This window comes from Excalfactoria chinensis, chromosome 2 (assembly GCF_039878825.1).
Source record: "Excalfactoria chinensis isolate bCotChi1 chromosome 2, bCotChi1.hap2, whole genome shotgun sequence".
Taxonomy (NCBI): Eukaryota; Metazoa; Chordata; class Aves; order Galliformes; family Phasianidae; genus Excalfactoria; species Excalfactoria chinensis.
In genome coordinates, this window is record NC_092826.1 from 22,318,890 (window position 1) to 22,342,828 (window position 23,939).

At 41.1% G+C, this 23,939-nt stretch overlaps 2 protein-coding genes across 2 annotated transcripts in view; both read left to right on the forward strand.

Moving 5' to 3' along the window:
• Positions 1-23,939, forward strand: part of RAD54B (RAD54 homolog B) — a 59,697-nt gene that overhangs the window by 4,208 nt on the left and 31,550 nt on the right. The gene's annotated exons all lie outside the window — the stretch shown is intronic.
• FSBP (fibrinogen silencer binding protein) lies at positions 13,039-19,207 on the forward strand. The gene is made up of 2 exons (XM_072328541.1): positions 13,039-13,480; positions 17,736-19,207. Exons 1-2 carry the CDS (start codon positions 13,110-13,112, stop codon positions 18,259-18,261), a joined length of 897 nt encoding a protein of 298 aa, XP_072184642.1. The 5' UTR covers positions 13,039-13,109; the 3' UTR covers positions 18,262-19,207.

Consider the following 23,939-nt stretch of genomic DNA (forward strand, 5'->3'; position numbering starts at 1 on the left):
TTTCTCTTCATAACTAATTACTTTGATAATCAGAATAGTTCTACACAATCATTTCTCTCCCTCCCTTGAACTGCCCTCTGTCTACCTGGGCATGTGGGCGTGTGAACCATAAAGGCCTCAGTCATGTTGCTGGTTTTCAGACCTGCATTCACATAGGTAAACACACTACAGATCCCTCCAGTAAATGGCCTTAGACATCTGATCTACATAGTAACCTGGCTGCTCTATCTCCTGGTCTGCCAGCTGCTTTGTTCACAACAGATGCATACATATCAACATGACACTCTGGTCCAGACTTAGCAGTGGCCAGCCAACCCAAACCTCATCTCTTAGTTATCAGCTAGTCCACTTTGATGTTTGCTGGTGGTCACACACTGTCATAAGCAGGCAACATACGTAGCTTTGCCAGTTGTTGGCACTTCAGGTCAGAGGGGCCTAAGTACCTGTGTGTGGGCCATCCCCCGTTTCTGGCATGTATAATCCCATGTGCATTTATGCACATGTAATAAGAGTCCCTTCACCCAGGAAATATTTTGAAACGTGGTGTCATAAGATGAGACACCTTGTGGTGATAGGCTGCAGAGCACAGGTGGACAAGCATACTGACCAGTCACCTGTTTAAAGTTGGCTCCTATTTTTCCTCTTTTTTCCACACTTGTTCCTTCCGGAACCACCCTCATCCTTCCCTTTGGCCTATCTAAAAATCTGATTATAATGTCTTGTGTTATCTCCTTATACTCTTTGTAACATCTTATAAGTTCCGTACCCAAGTAGGCAACAACTTTGTTGACTCCAATTGACTCTTGTTGGATTTAACCCTCAGGAAATGCTGTTGATTAGTCACATGTGATATCCCTCAGGAGATGCTGCCATAATTATGTTGTGTTACCCAGAGTACTTGTGCTCTGTTTTGCAGAGCCAATGTTGGAAGATTTGCCAGTCTTTTATATCGTAAGTCCCTCTGGTTCTATGGGTTTGTTATTTACCTGCAGCATGCTGTAACTTCCAACTCCACGATGCTCATGATTGCAGAAGATTTTCAGTGTGTATAGGACAAGTTGTTTGACTTCCTGGAGATACATCTGCAAAAATTTGGCTGCTGATTCTATCTGACAGTGCACTTAAAGGATAATCAATGGATTTATTTCCAAAATAATCTTCTTGTGGCCTCAGGGGGGAAAATTTATCGTCTTCCCAACAGGAAAAAAAACTGTGAAGGAGAAAAGATACTAAATGCTTTTTCAGTATCATGTATCCCAGGGGCAGCTGATAGGGGGTGTCTGTGATTACCTGAGTAAAAGGAACAGTTACGTGACTGAGTGACCTGTTTTTCTTGATCTTGCACTGCCTGAGTAACCAAACAAACCATTTTGTGCCAGAGCTTTTCTGTGTTTGTAGAACTAATCCCACAATTCTTTGTAAAGCTCAAAATAAAAAAGAAACAAAGGGATATCACAAGGAAATGTTGGTTATGGTCACCAGACTCAGTGCTGATACAAACGCTGCACTGTGGAAACAGTCTTGCACTGAGGCTTCGTTAAATCTTAGATAGTTTCTTAATAACTCTCTAAGACAGCTTCTGCCACTTATGTTACTGTTACCTGCTATTCATTATCTGTATTCGCTACAGCTGATGTAGCCATTCTGTAGACTGTGTAAACTATAACCTCTTTTGTAGTGTGAAACTAAATTGTTTTGACAAAACCGTTTCTGGTATGAAATTCAAAAGTAATGGAAACCAGTTGTGAAAGCCAGAGTTGGTCTTTGTTTATTATTACTATTGTAATGGAATTATATCTTCAGTCAAAAAAAGACTGCTTTCTTAAAGGGACATTAAGATAATTTCAGGATTTAAGAAGTCTGCGTAGGCATTATTTTGGTTTACTGTCTGAATAGCGTTTAACACAGATAATAAGCTGGTTGTTAACTTTATATAACACTGAAAGCTGCAGTGTTTGGGTTTCTAGTACAGCAGTGGAATGTGTAAATGAATAGCTCAGCTTCCACTGAAATTCTTATGAAACACCTGTGGACAGCTGGACAACTGCACTGTTCATTGCTCATTTCTGTTCACCCAGCCCTGAAAATGCTGCACATTCTTTCAGTGAAACTTATCCAACACACTGTGTCAGTATCCTGGTCCTGATTAGATAACATCCACCTAAAAATTACAGCATTTCTGGTTTTAAAATACTTGCTTTTGCAGGCTTTTTCTCTTCTATCCTAATACTGCGCTAATGAAAAGGAATCTAAACTTCTATCAGATGAGATAAAAGCCTCTTAAGAGGTTTCAGTAAAATGGTATCAACTTTAGTAGAGTGAAACCTGCCTATTCTTTGTAATTTTAAGAAAGTTTTCAAATGGAATCATAGAATCACCAAGGCTGGAAAAGACCTCCAAGACCATCCAGTCCAACTGTCCGCCCATCACCAGTAATTCCCACTAAGCCATGTCCCTCTGTGCACCATCAAAACATTTATTGAACACCGCCAGGGATGGGGACTCCACCCCTTCCCTGGGCAGCCCATTCCAGCACCTGACCGCTCTTTTGGAGAAGAAATTATTCCACATATCCAACCTGAAGTTCACTATGGCACAACTTGAGGCCATTTTAGAGGTATCGGGGTTCAGATCTGAAGATATTTCAGATGCAGGCTTATAGAAACATGGTGTTCAACGAGCAGCTAACCACGTTTATGATTAGTTCTGAATACTGAAAAATGATGCTTCTTCATAAATATCAATGTAAGAAAATAAAACTTTATTGCAGTTTTATGAATCACTATTTTTTTTTCTCCCATGAGGCACACAGTGTGGCAATCGCTTTGGTACCTTTTTTTTTGGTACTCAGAATATATTACTATCTGACGCTGCCAACAGATGTGATGGGAGGAGGCAATTTATTTCTCTCATATGCCTGCAAAGAATTCAGTTGGATAAGTCTGTACGCTCTTTAAAAATAAAGATTATTTTACCATTCCAAAAATATATAGCAGAAATTGAAAATTATACGTCTGGAATAATATTACTGTGGCTCTTAAAATTCCTTGGCTTCTATTTGTCCTCATTACTTTCTGATGTCCTGTAAGCAATTACAAGACAAATAGTTTGTGATTGAAGTATCCACAGACAGACAAATCTGATCTCCATTGAACTCCTCAGTGTCTCAGTATTCTGGATTTAATTTTTGGACTTTACCAGATGTTCTTTACTAGGAGAGTGGTTAGGTCCTGGAACAGGCTGCCCAGGGAGGTTGTGGATGCCCCGTCCTTGGAGGTGTTCAAGACCAGGTTGGACAGGGCTCTGGGCAACCTGATCTAGTAAAGGCGTATGTTTGGTGGCCCTGCCAGGCAGGGGGGTTGGAACTACATGATCCTTGAGGTCCCTTCCAACCCGGGTCATTCTGTGATTCTGTGATCAATGCACATATATTGGTAATAAGGGAGACTGGCCACAACTGAGGTTCTCACCTGCACTACCTTGTTCAGTGCAATGTTTTATGCGTGTTTATACATACATATTTATATATGCAATGAATCAAATTTATGCTTATTATCTGAGTTTGTGGTTTACTTTCTGTTGGGCTTTTTAATCTAGGAGAGAATGCTGTCTTGTTTTCCCTCTGGGTTTGCTATATCACACGTGGAGACAAACAGCTCTTTCACCTGTGCTTGGACATGACGTTCAAGTTGCACTGAGAATCCATTGTTTGAACCTGGTGTAGGTGAACAGAAAAGCTGCATAAAGAGTCTGTCGCTCTGTAACAACCCACCTCTTGTTCCGTTTTTGTCTGAGGAGAACCTTGTCTTTCATCTATCTCTAACATCTGTTAACGCTCCTTCTAAGAGAAATTTTGTCAGAAGTCATATTCAAATGCTACCTTTGAACTAACAATGCAGACAGATTGGAACTGTATTTCAGAACAAGATTAAAGCGTTCGCCCTATGATGACAGAATGTCCTTGCGTATTTGTCATGCTTATAATATTAACCATATTTATTATTTGCATATAGTTTTGAATACGTTTTCCAGCTGCGCCGGAATGTCAATATCTACTGAGTATGTTGGCCTATAATGTTTAAACTCTTTCCTCATTTAAGTGAATTTTATTTTCATGATAGGATTGTTTGTCTCCATCAGCATTTTAAAACATTGTAATTGTAATTTAATTGTAATTTCTCTTGCTTCCTTCATTTCCATTATTGCACTTTACAGATTGAACTGGAAAAGATATTCCAGTCGGGTATTTTTACCATCTGTCTATATTAGTGGTGGAGCTACATGTATGGCTGTAGCTCGGTGGGCCCCTCAAATGTTTTTATACGCAGTTGGTAAAGCAGTTAACTCTTTGGGTAAAAGACACTGCATAAACATCTGTAGCTTTTAATAGCAACTAAGTATACCTTAGTACAGCTATGGTGTTAGTGGATGCCTCACTTGAAGTAATTAATCACCTCATTGCTCTCATAACATTTTGTTTTTAAATTTTTTCACCATCTTGTATTCAAAATGATATCATTTTAACCAGTTCTTCATTATATAAAATAAACTGCTTCTCCCTGCAGTTACAGAGTAGTTTGTAGTAGCAAAGAGGCCAGCTATTGCTGAATTCAAGGTAGTTTCTGTTCTGCACAGGTGTCACCTCTACCTGGGGACTAAGTAAGAAAGTTAGATTGATGTTAAATTAAGTTTATAGGAGCGGAAATTGTTTGTATTTTTGATTTGATGCTGTTCCATAAGTGTTCATTTATGCATCAGCCATGATAGGTATCCATACGAATTGTTACCTATTGGTCCAGTACCTCACTATTCAGCAATCAACATTTTGCAGGCTGGATTTTCGCTGAGGATTCTGTGGTTTAATTCTAGATGGTTTGTGTTTTCTGGGCTGCAGCGTTGGACCTGTGACATCGCCTCGTGGTGACACATTTTGCTTGCTGTTCTTTCTTGTGACATGAGATAAGTGTCCTCTACTCTGCTGTGGGCATCTGACTTTCTTTGGCACTTCCCCAGTTAATTATGTATGCCCAGGGTTCCCCAGAGGAGAATCTTTTGCTATGGTCGTGCACTGCGTTCACTTACACGTTCACATGATATGGTAGCAAAGTGGGAAGCAGTGTTTTAGCCCAACAGCTTTCCTACTGTAATCTTAGTATTCAAAATTCCTAGAATTTAAGAAAAAGTTGCGATATTCTTCACTCTTGCACCCTGGTCCGACATTATAGAATTGAAATATCCTGAGTTGGAAGGGACCCATACGGATCAAGACCAACTGGAAGTAGGATCCCTGAGCTCTGAGAGCACAAGTAACACACGTGGTGACAACACCTCTGTCTACTCAAAATCAGAATATTCCCACAGGCTACAAATTAGGTTCTTTGCCTATTTAATTACTGCAAACAGCTCTGAATAAAACTGGTGCAGCCCTTGCTTCTTTTCATGACTCTCCAGTATGTCCCTCCCTCCTTGCTATTCTGCATTCCTCACCTGCTTTATGGTAATGGCCAGAACAGAACCCTGGATTTAAGGTCTTCTGCTTCTTTGCTAAGAAGCACCGAATGCAGCAGGCCTGACTTCCCTCACTTCTTCGGGTTTAAAGTCTTCAGGGGAAAAACTATTACTGAATTGTAGCTGTAATCAAATAACTTAAGAGTCATTACCATAGACTGCACTCAAGGAAAACAGGATGGTGTGCTGATGTGATACACTGGCCTGTGGAAGAAGTTCTCCTTCCTAACCAGTGTTACTTATCTTGAATTTGGACTGTCCGTTGGTTGAGCAGTAAGATGTGCTGTGGTTGCGGAGCTAAACCATCGTGTGTGAGATGGATGGGAGGAAACCAGGACAACTCCACCACCAAAAACAACGTATCATGTAACGTCCAGCAAGTGCAAAGCTGCTTTCCTGGATGGGGCAGCCATGTGTAGTGCAGTATAATGGGCTGCTGTAAAACAAATCCAGTCTTGCGCAATTCTCGTGTGATCTTTCCACAGTTAGTACGACATAATTTATAACTTGATATGATTGTATCTAGCTGCCATGTGAATAACTAGGCTTCATGAAATGATAAATGACATAACCAGGATATTCACACATTTGTGGAAAGGGCAGCAAATTGACAGTGAAATATACTTGTGTCCTAGTTACGTGTGTTGTAATGTATGCGTTTGAACAGTGGAGATAATGAAGGAGAGAGGAAGGAAACTAGAAATCTGAAAGGTGTGAGATGGTCAGAAAACAAAGACTATCAGGGTTTTATTAGATAGGTGACATGAAACAATTTCCAAACAGTTGGAAGGATTAATGTGAAAGCATTTTGGTAACAACTTGCCTATTAAACTGAACAGCATTAACTTATTTGTGACAGAAACTGCTGGTTTCTTTGTTTTTGTATAACGATAGATACGCTATTGAAGAGAGCTGTGCTACGTGCAGACAACCATCTTTTATTCATTTTTCCCTTTATTTTCAATGTGTTAATCTACTGAAAATTAAACATTTGTAAACAAGGGAAAAAAAAGACCTAAGCTCACTTTTTTTATATACAGATACAGAGATCTCATGTTGAAACGGCAGAGATAAAGGAAACTGACTTTTCCAGGCTGGGAATGGGCCTCGAAAATGAACTTAGTATGGCAACGTATTTGTTATTATTTCGCTCCATGGGGAATTGCATGCAATTACATGAAATATGTAGAAAAAACATTGATCTAGTACCGTCACTTTTGAAATAAGGAACTTAAGAGATACTCTGCCTTGAGACTATTTATAACAGTTTGGATTTAGCAGTAAAGATTCTATCGGTTTCTCCATTCATTCTGAGGAAAGCTGTCCATATGGTTTCTTCTTAACTTGTTTATCAGAATTTGTTATCAAGCCTTTTTGTGTGTAAAGAGTGAAGATGGGCAAAAGAAGAAATTCACGGCTGTCCTCAATTTCTTAGATCTTTTTCATTTCTGTTCTCACTTTTCAGATATCTTGCTTCTCCCCAGCACCCACCTGTCCCCATTAGATAAGATACAAATTTGGATTTAAGGGAAGATGGGAGAGAGTGTAGGTATCAGATGAAAGGACAAACGCCTTATTCAAGTGAAATGGAAGGTGTTTTTGAGCTATAGTGAGTGTTATTATAGACTTTGCCTGGATTCCTTCATATCCATCTGTAGATGTGCTCATTGTTTGGATGCCCTTTGTTGCTATGCCAGCATGACCAGAGTTCGATCCCAGCTTTTGGCTTTGGGCCTTAAGTCTGCCCCTGAAATAGAAGCGTTATTGCAACATGACTTTCCTAAAATCAACATGATAGTGGTTAGACAATTATCCCTAGGTCCTCAAAACTGCCACTTTGAGCAAATCAGAAGAATAGAGAAAGCTGTTCCTATATCAAATGCTGGGAATAATGAGTAGAGAAGTATTCTGAGGTTAGTATTTAAAAGAATAATCTCCAAGAGATGGAAGAAACTTGGCTTCTCTAGAGTCTGTCTTGCTCAAGTGGGAGTTTAAGAACTTGAATATATCCTTGAATATACTATATATAATATATATATATATATATATATATATATATATATATATATATATATATATATACACTTCTGAACCTTTATGTATGTCTTAGCTGCTTGTTCCTGGTCAGTCATGAAAAAGCTTGCTGAAAAAGAGAAAGTGCACGTGTGTATTAACAACTGGAGGCACTTCTGAATTTGTAAAGAATTATTCCGTTCCTTCTTACTTATAAAGTGAAGAGCTTATTTACAGTGCTATATAGTAGCTACATAGCCACTTCATTATAATATATTACTTTACGTTCAACTTCCTTTGAAGGATGGTTACAGATCTGAAAGTGTGGGCTGGAATGTCAGACTGAGATGAATTCTTTAAAACGTGGCTTGGAGAAGGCTGGTGTAATTGTCTCATCTGAGTGTTTCCCATTCCATGCGGCATCAGCAGAGGGAATAGAAGTGCAGTTAGCTTTTACGCTTGGAATTTTACATGATGTAAAAGTTCTGGAGTAGCCCATACATAATTCAAGCTAATTTCAAGAAGGTAGTTTAAAGGTAATAACTGCTTTGTCAACTTCTGGGTTTTCAGGACTTGTCCTGTGATGCATGTACCTGGGATCTGCAAGAGCTGCTAGATGCTAGGAGCTGATATGTGGTAGGTGGTGATGCCTGGAATAGATGCAGAAAAAAAGACTTAAAGCCTCCCTTTGTTCTTCCTTTCCAGCCTTGCCCTGCATCTCCCAAATGGATGGCAGAGGTTTAGAGATATTTAGAAATGCTATCGCAAGGAGAAGGGGTGATCCTGGGGATTCTGGTACAGCCAGGGTAGAAACAAGTAAGTGTAAAGTTGATGGTGAAAATGTTGTGAAAATTGATAAAGACAAGAATAAAATTGCTTGAAATTAGAAAGCTACCTGAAACAGTTCAATTGTTTTAAAAGAAGAAACTCTGTCAAGAGGGTCTGCTTAAGCACAGTAACTTCACCTTTGTCATTCTTCATTCTCCATAATAATGCCTGCAAGTCTTAATTTCGGAGATTATCCATGAAACAGTCACAATGGGAGACCTTTGGAGCTGAAAACTTTCTCACCCACCCTTTGCTGCAGCACACTCTTAAGACCGATGGAATGACTTGGCATCCATCTTGCTGTCATGTCAGTAAAGAAGACTGTAGGATGACCTAATGGAACTTTTGCAGCCCTTACTACCCACAGACACTCTCAAGTCATCTTATGCAGCTGCCAAGTTCATTTGCACAAGTGAGCAACTGCCTCGATGCTTGCCAAATACTTTTGCTGCCAGTATACCCCAGTATATTCAGTGATGTGTAACACAACCCGTCTTAGCTGCTGAATCCTCTTACAGTTTCTAATAAGCACAGGGGTATCAGAGTTTCACTTCAGCTTCAGATCAAACCTTGCAATCGTTCTCTTGTTTTTCAGATACTTGGGCTTCTGAGTGATTACAAATGCCAAACCCAGTCTTTCCAGAGCTAGTTTGCCTACACAGTGTTGAACAAAAGAGAAACAGACATCTTTTAGACCTACTTTGGGGCTACTCTCACAGAGTTCAGTAGTCATTTATCTATCGATCTGATATTTCTTGCACTATAAGGTCCCTGCCTGAATGTCGGCAAAGGATCCTTTCCCTCCCTTTTCTCTCTCTAGTTTAAGAAATCATCCTTCAGAAGGTTTTCTGTCTCATATGTGTCTAAAGTGAAACTGGGCCACTAGATGCAATTATTGGTCACGATCCACATCTGTCACTTGGCTTCTAAAAGTCGGATCCACTGAACTTTTTCAACAATTCATTTCATAGCAGTTTGGTTTATTTAATCCCTCACTACTTCTCTCTGTGATTCATTCATCTCTTGATAGCTCTCCAGACAGCACTATTTGTGTCTTTTTATTTATTTATTTAAATATACTGGCTGTGTATACTCTGTTGTGTGATAGGTGTGCGTGTTGATGGACGGTATAGGATGAAGGGTGGACTGTGGCAACTTGGCTTTCTGTTTGAAATCACCTTGAAACTACACCTTTTGGGGCTCAAAGAAGCCCGAATGCCATGTTAATATGCAGCTCTCTCACCTTCTGTGATTTGTGATTTCTCACCCAAATACTGATGTGACCTTAGGCTGATAAGCAGACCTACCAAAACAACAACAAAAACCACCAAAAAAACCAACCCCCCAAAAAACAGGAAAAAAAACCTTGTTTGGCAGCTTCATTTTTACAAGGGTTATTTTACACTCCCGCAGAACAAGAAGTAATTCAGACTGACTCCTTCAGGCACTTGCTCCAAAGAAAGCACTGTGGTGGTGCTTTGTGGTAATGGCATTAGTGTGGAAGGTTGGTGAGCTGTCAGCTGCTAAGTAACCAAGTTTAGAGGGTTCTGTGCTTGGAGTTGCCGCTCCTGGCAGCCTGGCACAAGAGGGGCTGCTGCAGCTCCTTGAGGCTGGCTCCAGCCCACAGTGAAGGGGTATGTAGTTGTTCCCAGAAGGCACACAGGCACGTGCATGCACTACATTACATATATGGCCAGCTGCACAGAAAACACAGCATTCACATAGACAGCAGCGGCATCAAAGGCTTCATCCTTTCCCTTCTGTGGCTGACCATGATGAAAGGATGGATCCCTCCTATGGCGGTTCCTAGATGCTTACTCTTCTGCATGCCTGGTTTCCCAGCTGCCTCGCCCCCACAGACACAAACCGAGTGGTCTCTGGCAGCTGCTCTGATTTATGACCTTCCCAGTATCCAGCCCACAGCTTCTTTGCTCTCCAGCATCTGGCCAGACTCAAAGCTATTCCTGTTGGTGGCTCCCAAGATTCCTACCCTTCTTGCTGGCTACTCTGGCTCAGTGCTTGTCAGGGATCGTGCACAGGCATGTACCAAAGTAACGTGCATGGGTTCTGACCTCTGCATGCTGGCACCCTGTGCACCCGGGTTCCTGTGACCAGTGGTCTAGCTCCAGTTCCTGAATGCACTTCCATACACACTTGAATGCACAGAGTAAGGATTCCTCTCACCCAGGAAAGTAGTTACAAATGCAGTTTAATAAGAAGTGAGGACAAACAGCAATGACCAGGCCCAGGGCATGGCTGGAATACAGTACTGTGTTGCTCCTGCTGATATGCATCTGGGCCCCTCTTATCCTATTTCCCCAGTGTTTGCTTGTGCTTCTTCCTTCCCCAAACACTTTAATCCCTCACTTTTTTTGCCCTTGGTTCTTCTTTTAAATATCCTGTACTAAGCCTTGTGCAATCCAAAAATACTCTTTCTGGCAGCTCATAATGAGTCCCATGTCCCAGTGGACTGTCACTACCCCCCCTCCCCCTTTGTCTGCATGGTAATCTAGAGAGCTTCTCCCATCGGCGCTCTGTCACGGCCCCACTTCTGAGCCCTTGTGCTGCTTGTGCTTCTGTAGCAGACATGGCAATAGCCAGACCAAGAGCTCTGCTCTTTTTGCTCTGGTTACTGGGCTCCCTCTGTCCACTGTCGGATATCTGTGCTGTTCTGTGTTTGTGGGGAGGAGCCTTCAATCACACAACCTAACACTGTTTCCTTTTGTCACTAAAAAGTCATGAGATTGGGCAGTGCACAGCTGCTCCAGCATATGAGGGCACAGTGTGGGCTCTCTTGTGACTCCTGGATTCCAACACTGCCAGCAGCCTGAAGTTCCTAAGGCATAATCCAGTTTGGTTTTTATTTCTTGTACATACTAAAGAGCAACCAAGTGCAATAAAAATAATAGTAACCACCAGCATCCAGCTCTTCGCTGTAGTAAATAGCAAAGTGTGGGGAAACAGGGAAGGATTAGGAGTTTAAAAGTACTGGTTTTCATACAGTGCTTCTAACCACACGAGTGTTTTGTTTCTCAAAGCCTGCTGAAATGGGCTTCCGACTATAAAATGCTCGATTTGATGTTGGCTTGAAAGCAGTGACAGCAAAGCAGATGGGTCTCGAACACAAGGTGGTTTAGGTGAGGTGTCAGCATTTGTTCCAGACACACTTCTTGTTCTACCTGCCGTCTGATCTTTAGCAGCTCAAGTCTCCTTTTGTTTAATTGAAGGCTTTTTACTCTGAATGCATCTTGCATCTGCTTTGGCTTTTCTCCCCCTTAGAGCAAGCAAGTTTATACCCAGATCTTTATTGCCTTCAGATATTTCAGACTATAATTAGGTTCCTGTTGCCCTCACCCCCCTTCCAGGCTCCCTTGTTTTCAAGGCTGAACATGTTAAGCTGGAGAGGCTGTTGCTGCTATCTCAGACTGTGTTTGTTTCCACCCTCTGGACTCTCAATGACGTATGTCATTTTTCACACTTGGTTTTGGGTTTCATGAGCACCTTTCCTCTTATGCATGTTCCCCCCACCCCACCCCTCCTTTTTCTCTGATTTGTTCATTTAGTTTTGACCACAGAAATGGAAAGCCTGGTGTGCATTTTTGTGCTAAGGCTTGACTTAAGGTGATAGACTTGTGAGCAAACGTGAGAAATTCACACGCATCTCATTAATAAGAGTCAGATTTTTTTATCCCGAGGGAATGCCCAGAAGTGTTATCATAAAAGCAGCCTCTTTCTTGGTCCTGGTATCCACGCGCCTCAGCGCACTCAGTAAATCTGCGGTGATTGAATGTAACCTTTATTGCATGTAGCCCAAGAGTTAGCTCATGCCATTTCGCAGCCGCCGCGGCCTGAATGGCGATGACACATGCGTTACAAGGCAGGCATGTTTTAGCAGGGCACAGCTGCAGGCTGAAGTTGTAATAAAAAGCTGATTCAGGCGCTCACGCGGCGGCGTTTGGGGTTTTCTCGCCGGGATTTTGGTGTTTTTCGCCGTCGTGAAGCGTTCGGCCAGGAATAGAAACTGCCTCTTTAAGAAGCCTCCGCGTAGGTAGCAGGAGCAGCCTGCAGAATGCAGGGGAAGCTTAGCTTTGCTGCGAAGCCCGAGTGTAACCTAACTAGCTGGGGGATATGCAACTGCTGATTGACAGCAGGACCAGCATTATGCAAATGCTGCGAGAGCGGCGGCAGCCGGGGAGCGGTGCTGGGGGCTCTGTTAGGGAGCTCTCTACACACGCGGCGCTCGCTGCGCTGTACGTGCTGCTCTCGCTTCTCCTCCTGCCCGGTTTAACAGTCAATAAACGGCACAAAACAATTGTTGCTTTTTGGGGACGTCGTGGCGTGTATAAATCTCGAGTGCGGTTTCAGTTTGAGATACGTGTGAGAGAGCCGGAGCTATGTGTCAGAGCTTGTTACTCAAGCTAAATTAGGTAATTTTTAGCTGGGTAATGTGCTAATCTTTAAACCTTTATGTTTTTAAATCCTGCAACGTCTGGTCTCTTCATACAAAAGTGTATTTTGCTTGTTTCTTCTCGTCTTCTTCAGTCTGAAGCCTTATGTAGGTCAGGCTTGGCTTAAGCAGATTTCCTGAACCTGCGTCAGCTTAAGCTGAAGGAATTTTAATAAACCCTCCCTTGTAGGCGTGGGCCTAAATGAGACTAGCCTAGTTAAGCCTGATCTTTTTCTGTTTGTGAAAAAGAGCTGAGCAGAGCTAGGGACTGCATGGTGGCTTCGGGAGCTGCTTCCTTAATTCAAAGCTAACAATGGTCGGGAAGGCCAGATCTTCTAATTTCACCTTATCTGAAAAGCTCGATTTGCTAAAACTCGTGAAGCCTTACGTTAAAATTCTGGAGGAACACACCAATAAGCATTCTGTAATAGTGGAAAAAAACAAATGCTGGGATATCATAGCCGATAACTACAATGCCATCGGAGTAGATCGCCCGCCTCGCACCGCACAGGGCCTGCGCACGCTGTACAAGAGGCTCAAAGAATATGCCAAACAGGAGCTATTGCAGCAAAAGGAGACTCATTCAGACTGTAAAAGCAGCATTTCCGAGCCAACCAAGAAAGTTGTGGAGATGATTCCACAGATTTCCAATGTGTGTTTAAGAGACAGGAGCGGTGTACAAAGGTGAGAGAATTCTTTTTATTTCGTTGCTGAATGAAAATGATGGCGCCTCCTATCTGCCGTGTGACGCTTTTCGTGTGGTCGGTGTCCTAAAGGAAGTGTTTGCAAGGGAAAATCCCAAAGCTTGGGGACAATGACAAAATCATGTTGCTTTTGTTTGACGACCAGCTTTATGGTGACTTAGCACTGCGTTCGTCTCTCAGCTCTTTCAAAGCCTGTTTCAGTCTTTGTCATACTCTGGAAAGTGAGGGTTAAGGGAGAATCAAAGAGAAATAGTAGCTCCAACCTCTACCCCTCCCCTACTTTTTAATAGGCAGATTATTCAAACACTGGCAAAGTGATGGCTATTCTCCTCCATTTAAGGCAATACTGCAGTCATTTTGCAACATATGCAACTGTTACCGGTTTATGTAAGATTTTTGATAAAGTTAGTTTGCAGAGCTAAGAAACCTTGCTCAGAGAGCTTGTTTTGCCTCTCGTTTGCTCTGATGTGCATATTGTTTTAGCTGATACCAACCCTTTACCCCCCGCACCACAGTGACTTTGGGAGTGCAGATGTGCTTTAAAAATGTTACTTTCCTTGCGCTGATGGTAATTCTCTGAAACTGGAGCAGAGCTAATTGCAGTCTAAACTCCAAGCAGTTCTGTACTGTATGCTGGGCAGCTTAAATGCACACGAGGAGAAACTGAGAGCTACAGCAATAGAAGTTTTCTTTTTTCTACGGCTCTTTTTTTCTCTCTTTCTTCCTTTCTTTTTTTTTTACTGCTCAGTAAAGTGAGGCACACTGTCTAGATTTGAAGCCAGACATAATACAGGCAGGCAGCATACAGGCTTTCTTACACAGCTGGCGAATGCCCCTCGTATCTGACTTGCAGCACTGTGCTGATTCTGTATTGGTCCTTGAGGGATCCAAAAATGCCTGGGTCAGGTTTTGGTTCCTCCGGATACACAAAGTAAGCTTGGCAGGAGGGATAAAAGCCAAATAAATCCCTACAAATCTTGAGAAATGTCTGATTTTTATTTTTTGTTTTCTCCTTTTCACAAAGGGATTAATGGGAAGCGAACTTTCCATATTTCAATCAGATACACAGATAGTTGGTGCAACAGCTAAATGCTCTAAGAAAAACTGGCATGCGTACACAGGACAAATTCGATTCAGGGTGCCACCGGTTGAACTGAATGATAACAATTGCCTAAATCCCAACATAGCAGATGCTCTAAAAATATGCTGCTGTGGGTCCTTGGCGTAAAGGAGCCTGAAGCAACTGGGCTGCACTGCTGCTCCTGGTGAATGCCCCTGGAGGAACAGTTCCAAAGAATTCTCTGGAACAAAACAAGGCTTTTAATTGCGCTAATAAAGGTTGCAGTGTCTCGACTACCAACTTTTGTAAGGAGGGGAAAAAAAAAACAAACAATAGTGTGAGAACTTTGGTTTGCAGATCGGCTTATAAAAAGCAGTGCCGCTTTTCATGAATCGTGAATGATTAAGACCTAATGATCTCCATAGTTCGTCTCCTGTAAGGTAAACGTTTTTTGCAGTCCTTTATGGCTCTGGGAACGTCGACTTGATTACTGCTTACCCCAAATGGCAGTTCCTAGGGACAGCCAAGGCACTGCCTGTGGAAGGGAAAGATTATCATCTAAATATATATATATATTTCCTGCCCAAATACATCATTATTTTGTAGTTCTGATTTTAACTATGATGCATTTTATCCTGATTTTTGGGAACCCGGTATTGGGTTTTAACTCTCTAGGATATGGCTTAGCTTTTTTTGGAAGGAACTACAACTCACAATGAATCCAAATTCTTAATTGCACCTTTAAGCAATTTCTAGCTCACTGTGATTAAACAAAACCGAGTGAATCATGGGTGCCTCCAGGGTTATAAATACCATCCCCCAGTTGTGGTAACTGTTGTTTGTCTTTCTTTCAGTCAAGTTGTCAGAAACAACATTAGAAACCACCATGCAGGCGTTCCTTTTGTTTCTCAGTTCCTTCTTTCTCTCTTCACTAATTGGTTTCCTCTTAAGACGCTGATTCTAAGGGGAAAAAAACAAAACAAACCCAACCAACAGCTTCATCTGAGTTACCTGAAGACTTGGTCATTTTCAAATTCTCTGTGGAATATGCTGTAAGAGATGGATTTGTCGCTGCCCAGAGGCCCTACTCTATGTTAGACCAGTCCTCACCTCTCTTTCTTCTCTTGACCTCTCGCACTTTCTCTTTCTTCCCCCTCCCTCTGTTCCCTTTTGTCAGAATGATCTGCTTCTCCTACTAGTTGTTTCCAGGTTTCTCAGGCTAGCAGCTGGCCAGGAGCCAGCAAATAAATAAGAGGGAAGCTGTGTTGGAAGCTGTGGTTGGGAAGGGGGAGACCCAGAACTACAGTCAGTGAGGGGAGAAACAGTGAAAATTTGTATGCGGGAAAGTACTTCTGATGCTCCAGGATGGAGTGTGAGAAGGGTGTAGAGAAGCAGGTGAAGCTTTGAGGTGTGAGGGAGTAAGGGGATAGAATTGATATTCGATATGCAGTTCAGGTGACAGTAGGCAGAATTAAGATCGTTTTCTTCAGGGATGGATGAAAGTTCTGTTTCCGATTCCTGCTTCAGATAGACTTTTTCCTTTGGAAAGCCTTAATGTAAATAGTTTGGGTGGTTGGCAGGACTGATTTTTGGAAAATAAATTTCTCTGAATGTTCTCTGTTGAACGTTCTTATAATTGAATATTTAGTTTTCATGCTTTTGTTCTAGAAATTGCTGTTTCATGTTAGTGGATGGTGGACTAACTAGGGCCCTTTGGAAGTTGCAGCCACGGCTGCTTATTTCTTTCGAACCAATGGTTTTGAAGACCAAAGCGAGATGCAAAGGGGATAATGCTTTCCTTTGATATCTCTGCAAGGAGTCGGCACACTTACACGAGAAGTAAGATACACAAATTAGGATTCTCCAGTGCTTCTGGGAATTTGAACCCAAATGTGCTGCTAACCAGGGCAATCTTCTTAATAATCAAATAGTGCTCCTCAGACTGTGGCTTGTAGTGCTCACAAGGACTTAAAAAAAACACACAAAAAAACACGCACCTGCCACCGTTTTAATAGACAGCACTCAAGTCCACCAGGGTTAGGGCACATCTGTGAAGGTTGTATTAATCATGGATCCACTGGTTGCCTTTAGCTGCTAGCAACAGTTTAGTTCTTCAAGGGCTGGGGAATGTCTCACATCTGCAACCACCTTTTTAAACAGTCATGGCCATAGTGGTGCACTGTCTTTGCTCTCAGTGCCAGGTTAACTCTTCCCCATTCCCATATTGCACTGTACTGCCTCCCAAGTCATGCTGAAGGTTTTCTTTGTAGATCTATACCGTCAAATAGTTCAAAAAGTGGATCTGGCTTACAAAAGTATTACTTGTATGAAGGAATGATATGCGGAACTGCAGGATTTCAGGCACAACTGATGGTGGAGAAATAGACAGGAACAGCTCGAGCCATTAGTATCATCAGAGCCAATGTAATATCAAATCATGACTGGAGGTGCTGCTGACTCAGGAGTTTACACAAAGGTGGATGAGTCAAGTGGGTGTTGTACTTTAGAAAAGCTGGAAAAATGCTGCACGGAACTATGGGCTTGTTCTTAATGGTAACATTTCCATGCCCTCTCTTGAAACTTCAGAAAACCAGTGAGATCATTGGTTCAGAGGGAAGGAACAAGGATTAGCTTGATTCCTTGATCTACTGACAGGGTCATCATCTGGGCTGTGGTTTCTTCTCCCCAGGCTTCTTCAGTCATTTTATTCAGCAATGGTTTTAAACATTTATGTGCATGAATCAGAAACAAGGAATGCATTAGAACAGGAGGAGATTAGTAAGTTTGGGAGATGGAAATGTTTCTGCAAGTTTATGGCCTTTTCAAATCGCTTTCTAGATTACAGAAATCGTTTCCTCTGTCACTTGCATCACCTTCTGCTGCTGCTTTGTTTTTATTCTCACTTATTACTAATGCTCGCTTATCCTGTTTCAGAATAAGAACCTCCCAGGATTGTTCACGTAGGTTGTACTGCCAATACCATCTAAACAATACGGGGCTGTATGTGTGTGGTGGAAGGAAGGAGGGATGCAGATGATGGTTGTGTTACAAAGCAGTGGTCCAGGCACGGGTAGCACAGGGTAATACTTCAAATTAAGCTTTGGATACTGACAACTATGTTTGTTTGTTTTATAGTTTTTAATGGATTATTTAAATATGATTTTGTGTGTTCTAGCACTAGTATCGATAAAGAAACAATTGCTGGTACCAGTTCGCCACAGGCAATGTTGGATCACCATCCTGCTACAGTCATGATGGAGTTGCAGTCAGAAGAGGATGTCAAACCTCCTCCTTCTTTGATAATAGACTCACAGCCAAGTGAGAATGTAGAACAAGAGGAAGATCACCAGTTGGTGCACATTATGGAAAGGTCTCCTTCAACGTCAGTATCTTCAGTTGACATGAGAGTTATGATGTCTCCCTCTCCTGTGCCAAGAAGAGATGAGTTCTTTAGGCTTGAGGTTGGAGAACGCTTTAGACCGATGTGTGGGTATGACCCACAGATGTTGCAAATGCTGAAAGAAGAGCATCAAATAATATTAGAAAATCAAAGGAAAATTGGACTTTATGTCCAAGAAAAAAGAGATGGTTTGAAAAGAAAGCAGCAGCTGGAAGAAGAACTGTTGCGAACAAAAATCAAAGTAGAGAAGCTAAAGGCAATACGACTACGCCGCGATCTGCCAGAATACAGCAGTATCTAAATATTTTATTACTTCTGTCACATCCCCTGAAATACTTAATAATAAATGCTTTTGCCCTAGCGAAACTGTTCCTTATGTTAATATGATCTTGAAAGATGAAAGTCTGTTTTCCATGTTGTTGTTTATGTACCTTAATAAAAACACCTTGTATGGGTTTGAGTGTACCAACTCTTCTGGGCTGAAGTATAATCAAATCATATAGACTTCAGGACCATGAAAATCCCAACTTCTTACATATTTCAACTTATCTGTAATAGAGTTGCAAATAGCAGCTCAGCTCAGTTCTTTTTCAACATTTGACCATACCCGTTATTTTTTCAAATGATTAGCAATCCTTTATTACCTTCACAAACTTACTGCTTAGTAAACACATTAAAAGGAGAAATAAGTAGCTAAGGTTGAGTATGCTCTTCTTCTCATGTTGGTAAATCTTGTGACAGTGGTGAAATTTTGCTGATGCATCAGCTTGGAAAACAAAATTACTGGATTGTTATATTTTTTTAATGTTCAGTAGACAGTTGAATAAATGTACATCTTTTAAGAAGTTAATACTTTTGAATATGGTTTTCGGTGGATGAGTGTTTCCATAGGACATTATGAAAATAGAGACAACGAGTGCAACAATTTGTTTTTAAAACTGCATGCGTGCATCATTTGTGTGTACAGTTGCCATGATTGTATATTCACTTTGAGTAATTATACTGGTCCTCAACCAGAAAAAAGTCTAATATGCTGACTTGCATGCGTAAGTACTACAGTGCACGTGCAACGAAGACAGTTGTAGGTGCCTTTGATCGATATCAATATGACTATAAGCTATCAGAATGAAATAGCTTCTGTATGTAAGTTATGTGAGTCGAAATCTACAGGAGATTCTTTGTTATTCTTGGTACCTTTTATAAATGCCATTGTTCTGCTCCTTTGATTAGTTTCAAATAAAAAGCCCAAAATGAAAAAGAAATTGATTATTCTGTCTGTCCTTGAAGCAACACTTTCCTCTGCATTTATGATCAGTATTCATAACTGGAAGAAAAATACTGGCAAGCCTAATTCCCTAACAATTAATTTCTTTGTAATTCTTGGTCTTCTGCCTGTTCTGGATGGATCCACAACTTCCTAAGATCTCTGCCTCCTTATTCCCTGTAACAACACAGTCTCCTTCCTCCAAACTATAGTAAAGGAAAAGGAAATTAAGCCCAGCAATAAAGAAAAAAGCACTAGAGAAGGAAATGTAATTCTTTCAGTTTCTCCTATCTCAGAGGGCTCCAAAACCAGAAAGAATAAAAGCAATAGGAAAGAGAATGTTTTTTTCCTGCGGCTGCTTGTTACTGTCAATCCTGTCACTGTTGTCCCAAATTTCCTTTCCCCATTCCCACAGAACCTCAATATGTGAGTATGGGGCACTGGTGTGCGTTAGCAGACTGTTTGAAGGTAAACCACACTGCTCGTCAGACTTCTGAGTGAATCAGGTTACCTTTGTAACCACAGGGATAAATGCTTATTAAAAACTAAAGGCTGGAACCATGTAACTTAGTTCAGGGACTAATTGAGCTTAAAGCATTGTAGTTAAAATTTTATAAGAGTGGTGAGAGAGAAATCATCTTGACTTTCAGTGCTTAGATCAATTTGAAGAGGTTACAGGAGGAAAACTGAGGAAAAATGCAGACTATGAGAACAGATGTCATCAACACAGAATTGCCCCGTGCTTTTCCAGTTGTGTGACAGAGGAAAGAAGACTTCAAGGATTGGTTCTTTTAGGGATATCTGCGTGTGCTTACAATGATGATGTCTGAATGAATGGCCTCTGTTTGTGTACAGCCCCTTGGCTTGCTTCTGTCTTTTTTGGTTCAAGGACATTGATCTGTTTTTGTATAGCTAGTAAAACTTCCATGAGACACTCAGTTCCCTGAGTTTACAAGAGTCAAAATCTTGGCTTTAATAAATACTTTATTAAACATTAGAACATCTTATTTGTTCTACTTTGCCATCTGAAGTGTGGCTTCTCGGAAATGGGTAACAGCATTCCGTGCCCTTATCTTACAGTTTGGAAATGCCTGTTTTTTCTGTTGAAAATCAGAACTTCAGTTCCCAGTGGTAAGCAATACATTCCTGTTATTGTTTCTGCAAATTGACGCCTTTTCTTAGCCTAGAAAATAATTTGCAGGTGGCTTAATATCTTACAATGTTTTTAAGTTACCGCTAGCCACAAAAAATGCTCTGCAGACATTTTGCAATGTTTTGGGTTGACTTATCCATTCTCTTTGAGGTAGATTAAAAGGTGACCTCCAGGGATGCTGTTGCTATGGTTTTATAGTTCCAAGAACTGGAACTGGAAGAATTTCCAGTCTTCGAAAGCTTGTAGACCTTCCTGAACTGGACGGGAAAGTAGATGCGCTGATTCTGGGTAACAGTGCCCATTATGTTCCTGATATTGGAGGGCAAAGGATGCAAGTGAATAAAGAAAGAATATACAGCCCTGGCCAGAACAGTCTCCCTCTAATCATTCTTCTGTGTTTGGTTGTCCTAGCTTTGTTTCTAGTTTTGTTTGTGGAAGGCCTTTCATTGTGACTTGCAAGCAACATGTCTCATTCTCAGAGATCTCATGCATTTAGTTTACTTTGCTCTCTGCTGTATTTCTTTTTATTTTTTTTGGAGGGGGGTGAGGAGGAGGATCTGTGGGGAAGATCTCTTGAATCCCATAGAAGTTTGCTTGCTTCTTGTGACATGTCGGCGACATCAGTGCAGAGCAGTATGGTGCTGATTCTATGTTATTCCTTCCCATGCTGGTAGATCTGTCTTTCTTTCTCACCCCACATCTGCTTCTCAGTATCAGGTTATCTGTTTGCGTCAGACTTTGCACTTCTCGGTGCCTGTTCTCGGGTTTTTTTGTGTATTACTAATGTGGAGATCTGCACGTACAGCTGTGTCTGAGTCCTTCTGGACCTTAAAGTGCTATGAATTTTTACTGTTCCAGCAAATTATATTCCATTAGCATGTGTGAAAGGGATGGTCGAAAGCCCTTCCCTCCTTCACCCCCATTCTTATCCTCCTGTTCCCTTTGCTGTATCTGGCAGTGGCATTCCCTGTCTGCATGTTTACAAAGCACTGTGTACAAGCAGAGTAATTTTAGGCAAGGGCAAATTTCTACCATATGTTCATGTCCTTCTACTAAGTTAACTGAAATAAACAGGCTCTGGGGGTACTTGAATTCTCAACATATAAATGAATTATTTTTTTAGGGTTAGATTAAAAAACTACAACTGTGATAACCTCGTGTTCATTGCGATAACATCTTGTGTAACTTAATCCATTTGAGTAATTGTTTAATCAGTCTACACTTTTATCAACTGTTCCCTAATTATCTTTTCCTCTCCCCACCCCCAAGCTCCTCCAGCTTCATCTTGTTGGCTGTGCTTGTCCTGTATCAGAAGCATTATCAGGTAAAAATGGCAGAAAAGAGAGATACTCTAAGACTGGCAAAGATTACTTACAGCAAAATCTTACACTTACATTCCTCTCTTCTAACATTCTCCACCTCACTAGTTTCAATTGCTTTCTTTCATTTATATTCCCACATATTTTCTTGCTTGGGAATGCATAGACTAGAGCTTGAATACTTTGTGTCTCTGTGATTTCCAATAGGCAAAGCCTTTATATTGCTTGTAATTATTAAAAAATAATTGTTTCTGAATTGGAGGAACAAATGGAGAACTGTGAGGCTCCATTTTACTTGACAAACTGTCTTTCCTCAGTTCAAATATAACACATTTTCACAGGGTGATTGAATCTCATGTTGATGAAGTTCATAGTGTTGCCCAAGGCTAGAGAAGGAGATTGTAAACATAATTAGTTTTTTTTTTTTTTCTTTTTCCTTTTTCTTGAAAATTATTTGTGCTCCAAACTGCATTATAGAAAGGTTAAACCTAACAGAACTTTACATACATTTGCTCCAGGACATTTAGACTTTAAGCTATGGCGTTTTTAAAAGCTTAAAAATAGAATTCTTGCATCAGATATCTACAGTGCTGAAGTAGTTGAAAACATTAGTTGTGATTTCTTCATAACGGGGATGGATAAGGGACAGGGAGTCCATAGGGAGACTGAGCAATGTGCGGATACTGACTCTCTCTGGTGTTCTTGTCCTTCTCAAGTGCTGTGGGGTTGCATGCTGTTTTATCCCAGTGTTTGCTCAAAATGATTTGTTAACCCATCCAAAGATTTCTGAGTGAACATGACACCTTGCCTGACCCTGTATTAGTCACACATGAGGAGTATTGTTCTTCCATGAGATTTTTATTCCATATATAATCAGCAGTTGCTCTACTTACGATTTCTCCTTGCTCTTTAGCAAAACTGCAGACTTGAAAATCATAGTTCATATTGCGCTTGATTTTCATCTATAGTTCGCATGATCACAATAAGAGTAATAATTTAACAATATACATCTAAAAAGATGATTTCCCCGGACTGTGATGCTCCTCCATATGCTGTTGATGTCAAGGTCTGGTTTGGTTAAGGCCCAGTCAGTTTGTATACAGCATCCTGTGAGTTGCCATTTGCTCACCACGCATGGCTTTGCGTGATCCTTGTCTGTACTGTTAATGCTTTCTCAGAATATCAATCTTTTTAACGTTCGGAATTTGTGTGCTTGAAATAACTGAGTTTACAAATTGTCAGTTCTATTTTAAGATACAATTGAACAGTGAAACGGTAGGACAAAGCCTTTATCTAATGTAGGGGGTGGGGGAGAAGGGATTTTGTACTGTTTGTGGTTAGTTACTGCAGCGTTGTTTCTCCTGTGTTATGTAGATAAAATCTGTTGCCGTAATCTCAAGTTGTGCTGTTATTAATTGATGAACAGGTCGTGCTAAAGAAAGTAATTTATCGCAACTCAGGAACAGTTCTAAAAATGTTACGTAGTCCACTTGTTGCTACTGATAGCACAATTCCGTGGAGTTAATCTGTGGTGTGTATCAGAAATACAGAATTAAAGTGGGATATGCCGTAAATCCAAAGTCCGTATATACATATGGGTATTGGAATAGAATTGAACATTAGAATTAAAATATAGGTATCAATATCAGTTGCTATTACTGTTGATATATTCTAAATATGGCGTTCACTTTGGGGTGCAGGTGTAAATCAAACAATTTTTGTTTGACTTATGAACTCTGCATGTTTCATCCAAGTGATGTTTGCGTTGTTTTTCATTGTAGTCTTAGAATCATTAAGGTTGGAAAAGACTTCTGAGATCATCCAGTCCAACCGACCACCTACCACCAATACTGCCCACTGAAGTGTGTCCCTAAGTACTGCATCTACCCTTTCCTTAAACACCTCCAGGGACAGTGACTCCACCACCACCTTGGGCAGCCTGTTCTAACACCTCATTCCTCTTTCTGAGAAGAAATTCTTCCTAATATCCAGTCTGAATACCCCCTGGAACAGCTTGAGGCCATAACCTCTCATCCTATCTCTGCTATCTGGGAGAAGAGCCCGACCCCCACCTCAGCACAACCTTATTTCAGGCAGTTGTAGAGAACAGTATGGTCTCCCCTGAGCCTCCTCTCCTCCAAACTGAACAATACCCCTTCTCTCAGCTGCTCCTCATAGGACTTGTGCTCCATATCCTTTGCAGCTTCGTCGCCCATCTCTGGACGCGCTCCAGGGCCTTTCTT